Source organism: Nannospalax galili, unplaced genomic scaffold (genome assembly GCF_000622305.1).
Source record: "Nannospalax galili isolate Female #2095 unplaced genomic scaffold, S.galili_v1.0 scaffold1029, whole genome shotgun sequence".
NCBI lineage: Eukaryota > Metazoa > Chordata > Mammalia > Rodentia > Spalacidae > Nannospalax > Nannospalax galili.
The window spans coordinates 1,296,307-1,304,061 of NW_008359198.1; the positions used below are offsets into that span (position 1 = coordinate 1,296,307).

General features: G+C 51.3%; 1 protein-coding gene across 1 annotated transcript in view; it reads left to right on the forward strand.

Annotated features, from left to right (window-relative positions):
- Positions 1-534: 534 nt before the first annotated feature.
- Positions 535-7,755, forward strand: part of Lrrn4 (leucine rich repeat neuronal 4) — an 11,909-nt gene continuing 4,688 nt past the window's right edge. The window contains exons 1-3 of the mRNA XM_008822845.3: positions 535-606; positions 1,563-2,232; positions 3,264-3,468. Coding sequence (XP_008821067.1) covers positions 1,572-2,232; positions 3,264-3,468 — 866 coding nt within the window. The 5' untranslated portion in view covers positions 535-606; positions 1,563-1,571. The remainder of the gene's footprint in view (positions 607-1,562; positions 2,233-3,263; positions 3,469-7,755) is intronic.

Consider the following 7,755-nt stretch of genomic DNA (forward strand, 5'->3'; position numbering starts at 1 on the left):
CCTGCATATGGTTTGAGCAGGCCCAGCCTGAAGACTTCTCTGCAGATACCCTCTCTGGTCACTTCCCTGTGAATTTCTGTAAGTCTCCCTGTAGACTGGGAAACGACCCCTCCTTCAGGAGAGACAGCTTCTTCCTCTACCAGCTCACCATTTGGCCTCCAACCATCCCAAGAGATGGGAAACATTTTTAGAAGAGAAGAGAAGATTTCTGAGAGGTGGTAGAGCTGCCTCACTGTACACAGAGCCCTCCGCTCTGACTCGGTCATTTCCCACGCCTGGGGAAATGTGGAGTAAGGAGAGGTGACTATGGGAGGGCCAGGAGGAGGTGCCAGGCCTGTAAAGGGGAAGGCTTGAAGTGGGGTGGAGAGAGAGGCAATAGAGTGGGCTAAAGACAACGAAGTCTTGGTAGGGAAGGAGGGGCTTCAGGGGCTGGAGTATCTCAGGCCTCTCAGAAGATGGGGATGGGGGAGGGGCAGCTGGGAAACAGGCCTCCCTCTGGCATTCAGAGCTGACTCGGAAAGTCACTGGTTCCTGCAATATTTGAAACAAGATTGAGGGCTGTAAAAGGGTGTCCAGGGGTATCACAAGCCACAGGGACTGCTTCCGGTAAGTATTGCATACTGCAGGATGCCTGGTCTCTTGGCTTCAATTCCCACCAACTATCTCACCAGTTTGACCCTAAGTTAGCAAGAGGGAGGCTTTCCACTTGGAGCCTGGATGGTGGCTCAGGAATCCATCTGTATTCAGCAAAGAAGCCAGGGAAGGAACTTGCGTCTACAGTGCAGGGGCTATCAGGCAGTAACCTCAAGATTCAGGTCTGCTTAGAAGCCACCTTGCCACTCCCCAGCTGGTCCATGACCTCCTTAGCTGCACCCCTGGGTACTGCAGAAGCAAACCTAGCAGCAAAGAGCTGACAGCCGCTGCTGCCTTTTGTTGGAACCTACTTGGTACCAGGAAATGCTTGATTCGGGCATCCCAAGCCTCACAGCCGTCTAGAGCTCCTTTCTTCTGAAGGCAACACTGAGCTCCTCCGAAGAAAGGACCCCAGAACTTATTTTATGCAAACTGGGGTTCACACATGACTGGGTAGTTCTAAGCAAAATTGGCCCAGCGAATGTTGCTGAGCATGACAAAATCTTCCCGGGTCTCGGGTCTTCTGTCTCAGCAGAGAGTCTTTCACCTAAGGGCCTTCACAATCAGCAAGCAGAGACTGCTTCAGTGGAAAGTTTACTGCAGAAAGAGGGCAGCTCCACCTTGCAGAAACACGGAATGGGAAGAAAGAAACGGGGGCGGGGGTCCTGGGAGATTCAGGCCAGGAATACGCAGATGAGTGGGGCCTCCCGCGGGAGTGAGGGACACTGCTAGGGCACTGCTTGTGGGTCTCAGGGTTCGTGGGTCGCAGTGAACAAGGAGCGGAGATGAGAGGAAGGTGGCCAGGAGTGATGTCTCTGCTCGCCAGTTAAAATGGGGGCATGTCCCCCATACCCTTCGGGGAACATCCAGGGACACACATCTGCCCTGTGATCGAGGGTTTGTAATCAGCGCTCAACTGTCTTCCCCAGGGACTAGCCATGCGGTGGACGCTGCTGCTGCCCCTGCTGATGATGCTGAGCCTGAGCCTGAGCTTGGGGGGGCCTCCCCAGGAACCGGTCCCGCTCTTCCGCCTCACCCAGCAGGGTCCCTGGGAGAGCAGGGGCAGCTACACCACCTCCGACTCGCCGTGCGAGGGGTTCCCCGTGGGAGCCACGGTCTTGACTCTGGTGAACCGCAGTCTGGAGCGCCTGCCCGCCTGCCTTCCTCGTACCCTGCGCAGCCTCGACGGCAGCCACAACCTGCTGCGGGCCCTGAGCACGCCGGAGCTGGGCGGCCTGCAGGAGCTGCGGGAGCTCACGCTGCGCCACAACCGCATCTCTGCGCTGCGCTGGGGCGGCGGCGCTCCAGCCCGGCTGCTCGCGCTCGACCTCAGCCACAACGCGCTGGCCGCTCTGCCGCCGTGCACCGGGCCGGCACTGCACAGCTTGCGGATGCTGACGCTGGCTGGGAACCCGTTGCGGGAGCTGCAGCCCCGGGCCTTCGCCTGCCTCCCGGAGCTGCAACTGCTCAACCTCTCCTGCAGCGCGCTGGGCCGCGGCGCCCGTGGGAGCATCGCAGACGGGGCGTTCACTAGGGAGGACGGACAGCCACTGGTCACACTGGAGGTCCTGGATCTGAGCGGCACGCACCTAGAGCAGGGTAAGTCGGGTGTTAGGCATGTGCGGCCAGGGTGGGGTGATCAGGGCTGCGTCTTCCACGAGTGACCAGAGAGCCTAATTCACCGGCTGTTGGCCTCCAAACTATACCGCACATTCTCCCGAGCGGTCCTGTCCAAAGTGCCCCACACTCTTTGAGCCTCGCAGGTGGGAACTGTTGGCAGTCTGCGGTTTACATAAGAGGAAACCAATAAAGGTGGAATGACTTGACCAGAGTCGTTGACCAGGTCTGTAAGGGCCTGGTGCTCCCAAATCCAAGCCCAGGCATTCTGCTGGCAGAGCTCAACGCTTTAGCCATTGCGTTCTGCTGTTTCCGTGGCTGAATAAACGCTGTGGGGTGGAGAGGTAGGTTTGGAGTGGGGGCTGATGAACAGAGGAGCTTAGCAACAAGCATGCTGAAGAGGAATTCATTGCTTTGTCCTATCCTCGGCTAGAACTGTCTGTGAATGTTGGCTCACTCAAGCAGAACGAAGGAGCAGGTAGGTGCCTTTGGTTCACAGGCCTGGTTACACTTGTTTCTTCAAAAACCAGCCGTTCAAACACAAAGCAGGTGGGAGGAACAACGAATTCAGAAAGGAAGGGAAACGTTCTCCATTTATCGGGAGACCACTAAGTTGAGTTTCTGGGCCGCCTCCATCCAGCCTTGTTCCCCTCTTCTCACGTTCCTCAAAAGCTCCCCAGCCTGGGACGTATCAGAGCCAAGTCTGGTTATTCTGTGTGTGTTTAGCCAGAGGCTGGGGGAGCAGCAGGCTTGGAAACATTGCCCGGGCACACTTTCACTCCTCTTTCTCAACTGTGTGGCCTTGGGTCAGCCATGCTTCTCTCTGGCCTTAGCCAACTCTGGCTGGAAGAAAGGATTGGGCATAGCTGGGAGAGGCTCTTCCTGCTGAAATGGGACCCTTAAAACTGTCATGCCAGTGACCTACCTCATCCTGCCACTCATCTCCTTAATGCTGCGCTGGTCCCTGGGGTTTGTGACTTGCTGGGTAGTGGACAGTTTACCTTGTGTTTCAGTTGAGTCTGGGTGGATCAGAGACCTGCCAAATCTCAAGTCCCTCTACCTGAGAAAGATGCCCAGGTTGAAGACCCTGGAGGGAGACATTTTCAAGATGACCCCCAACCTGAAGCAGCTGGACTGTCAAGAATCTCCAGCCCTTACTTCTGTCCACACGCAGATCTTTCAAGATACCCCCTGTCTACAGCTCCTTCTGTTCCAGAAGTAAGTGATTTTAAGGCCCACCTCAATCACAGGACTGATTTTTGCTCGCTCTACTATGCTGTTTTATATGACACACAGGTCCTTAATGTTTCTCACACTGCTTTTCCGAAACCCTCCCCGGTTTCTGTTCCCCTTCACCTTCCTAGTGGTGATGTCTCCACAGGTGAATAATTAGCAATGAAGAGATGAAGATTCGGGGCCTTCCTCCACTGGGTCCTCCTCTGTTCCCCACAAGATGCCCAGTTTCAGTCCCTCTCAGGGTATAAGTGGGTTTGAGAGGAAAGAAGAGGGTATAGGAAGATTTACATTGCAGTTGGGATCTGGATTTGGTACCCTCTGTCCTAGGAGCAACCATTTGACTTGACTTCTAATAGGAAGACTAGCTTCTCACACCTGTGTCATATGACATAGAAGACACATCCTTCTTTTCTCCTTCCACTACATGGTGGGGATGGGATTTGGGGAGCCTTCAAAGCTCTGTCCAGTCTCTTCTACCCTCTGACCCTTCTCTGAGTTTATAGGTGGGCAGTGGGCCAGCAAACCCTGTTTCTCAGTCTTCCCTTGTCTAAACATAGCATAGAGCAATTCACTTTAGGATCAGCCAGCCTTTACTTACTGCTTTCTATGGTCTTTGTTGAACTTGAGCCTAAAACAGCGCTGTTTGAAATACCCGGTTATTTCAGTCTTTTCTGTATCATTGGCCATATATAAAAGGTTAGAAATAGCAGCACTGAACCTTAGTCCTACTGCAAGATTTTGTGCTGGCCAACCCACTTAGAGCCTAGCATTTTTCAGTGAAAGATTATCATACTTCAGTGTGGGGTCTCTCTCTCCCCTCGTGGGTCATTGACCACCGATCCAAAGGGAGCAGAAGCGACGAAAGGGGTCAGGACGGCCAGTGAACACTGATGGAAGAAAGCCCTTCCGGGGGAGGCAGATTCAGTGATACAGCTCCAGACTCAGTGAAACAGCTCTGTTTATTCAGTGGGGATTAGGGAAAATATAGTGTGGAGGCAGCAGCCAAAGCTTCAGCTGATAGGTGCTCATAGTATGCTTTATTTATGTGTGGCAGTAGGATCCTATCATCCGACTACCGGGCAATGCCTAATTATCATGTAGAAAAAACCTGGGGGTAGTTTATTACTAGGCCAAAGGTCATGCTCCAAATAAGGTCAGGCATCCATGCTTGGCGGCACTTTCCAGGTAAGTCAGGCAGAGAGCAGGAGGCCCCCACTGAGAAAGGGAGTCCTTCCATATAGCGCCGAGCCCCTTAGAGCTATCAGCACATGGAGGACTACAACCTTAGCAGCAGGGTCCCCCCAACACTTTGGCAGTTGCCTCCCAGAGTCCAGTGAGACAATGTTACAGAAGCACTAACGGCTCTTGCAGTATTGTGGATGAAAGTACTGGTACTGGCCAGCAATCCCTGGGAAGTCTAGGAGTGGGTTTTCTTAGTTCTCTTTTGCCCAGTGCAGCCACTAAAGATGGAGTTATTTTTCCTAAAGGGGGAACAGTTGTTCAAAGTCATCTAGAGCCAGTCACTCATTCTTCCCTTCACTCAGTACAGCCACTGAGCACACAGTGACGTGGAGGGAAAATGCTTTATGACTCTGACTCCTTTGAACTCGATAAAAAAAAAAAATAGAAACTAAAAGTAAAAAAGTAATTGGAAAACTATGTAAAGTGAATTTTCTTTATCAGAAATATAACAACAGCTTATGAAAAGCAGATAGTAGACGGGAGCACTTAACTCAATTTCTAGCATATAGTTGCCCCATAGATTGATGAAGATGGGGCTAAAAAGATGGCTCAGTGAGTAAAGTACTTGCTGTTCAAGCATAGGACTTGAATTCCAATCCCCAGCACCCATGTAAAACAAAAACTCAAGGTATGGCAGTGCACACCTGTAACCCCAGCACAGGGATGCAGACATGTGGTTTTCTGGAGCTTGCTGGCCAGGCAGCCTAATCTAAATGGTTTGGTGAAGAAACCCTGTCTCATGACATAAGGTACAAAGTGACTGAGGAAGACAGGCATGTGCACAGATAAACTCCCCCCTTCCACACATGAACATGAGGAAGACAGGCACGTGCACAGATAAGCTCCCCCCTTCCACACATGAACATGAGGAAGACAGGAACGTGCACAGATAAGCTCCCCCCTTCCACACATGAACATGAGGAAGACAGGAACGTGCACAGATAAACTCCCCCCTTCCACACATGAACGTGAGGAAGACAGGCACGTGCACAGATAAGCTCCCCCCTTCCACACATGAACGTGTCGCACAGGACTGTCCTCCAGCAGACCATGGACAGATGCCTTCTTCCCAAGCTTGGTTGCACCTGCTTGCCTAGGATCATCAAAGCTAAGCTGTTGACTGTTACACTCTGCAAGAGAGGAGGGACAGGAAGAGTCAGCCGTGCCTCTCAACCAGCCAGTTAGCCCTAGTTGCACAAGGGGGAGGGGCTAAGGATATATAAGCTGAGGAAGCTGGGGGGGGGGGCTGGGGGGCGTGTCTGTCTCCATTTTGTGTGGCTGTGGGGAAGTCATGATCCACATCTGGATGGAGACTTTCTGGTGCAGCCTTAGGAGGGGAGCACCCACACTCCTGTAAGTAAACCTTCACCCATAGCTCTATAAGTAAGCTCAATAAACTCACTGGTGTCCCAGACTGCAGTTTGGCAAAATTGGACCTCTGTTTGTGATATGGACCAAGAGAAGAGGGGGCCAGATGTCATTTCAACATGCACATACCCCCCCACACACAAATAATAGCTGGTGAAGGTGATGATGGAGGTCATGAGGGTGCTGGTAATGGTAGTGATGGTGGTAGTGATAATGATAGTGATGACAGTATAGTATGGCAGTGATGGGGTTGTTGATGGTGATGATGGTAGTAGTGACAGTGATGATGACAATATGGTCCCTGCTTTCAAGAAGACTACAGTTTAGTATAGGCAGCACATATACCAACTATCACAAACCATCATGATCAACAGTAGAGGTACAACCATGTGCTACGTGATAAGGCAGGAGGAGGTAATAATCTATGTTCTTCAGAAAGAAAGTGATTGAGCCATAGCTCTGTAGGTAAGTTCAAGCATAGGTATGTGAAAAGGCTTAAGTTTCAATAGGAATGATACATACATATGGCTGATGTTCCAGAGGAAATGGCTGCTGCCTCTGTACCAGCCAGAAATGATAGATCAGATATGCATCGTGGACCCATCCTCACCCAGAACATTAGCATCAGTCAAGAAGAGGGTGGCAGGTTGATAGGCAAGTAGATGAAAAACATCCTTTGCACAAAAGGTTTGAAGGTAAAGTTCAGCTCATGTTGCTCATGACAAATTATAACTGAATGTGGGGTGGTGGGGGGGGCGATAAAGCAAAATCTAAGGGAGCCAAGAGCTGCAGAAAGTGCTAAGAGCCCCGGTCAAACATTCTTTCTGTCTCCAGGGAAGAAACAGGAGAGAATAAGAAATGGCCCTGCCATCGTTGGGTGTGACAAACTATAAATGTTCCCACAGTAATTCTCCCACCCCTGTAGGCATACCTGCTGCAGTGTGACTGCTCTTCTCTACCCATTAAAAGCATGAAGCTTGAAGCTTGGTGACTTACTGAGGCCAGTGCTATGTGACATATATAACAGAAGGTAGAAAGCAGTTGGAATTGAGGTTTGCTTTTTCTTACTCTTGGGGATCCCACTACCAGGTGATGGTCTAGGTTGATTTCCCAGGTGGTAAGAGAAACATGGAAAGAGGTCCAAACCCAGGTGAGGTTCCATATATGCTGAGGCCATCCTACATCATCTGGCCCAGATGAACTAGCCCCGACCACAGGAACCACCAAGCCAACCCACAGAATCACATGAAAGAAAGAAGTATAAGTTTCTAAGTGTTGGTGACATTGTCTACTTAACAAGAGCTAATTGGTATACTCGAGTGAGGTATCTTCCAAGGATTGGTGCTGTGTGCCATCAGCTGTGGTCCAACTCTGGCACTCAACCATTTTCTCATTTCCGTCAACATCACATTTGCTAATATCCTACTGGCCTAAGTAAGTCACCAAGCTTCAGATCCTCCTGCCTCTGCCTCCCAGGTGCTGGGATTAAAGGCGTGCACCACCACACCCGGCCAACATTTTTTTGGGGGGGGCTCTTTTTGAGACAGGGTCTCCCTGTAGCCCCAGCTGTCCTGGAACTCACTATGTAGACCAGGCTGGCCTTGAACTCACAGAGATCTGCCTGCCTCTGCCTCCCAAGTGCTGGGATTAAAGGCATGC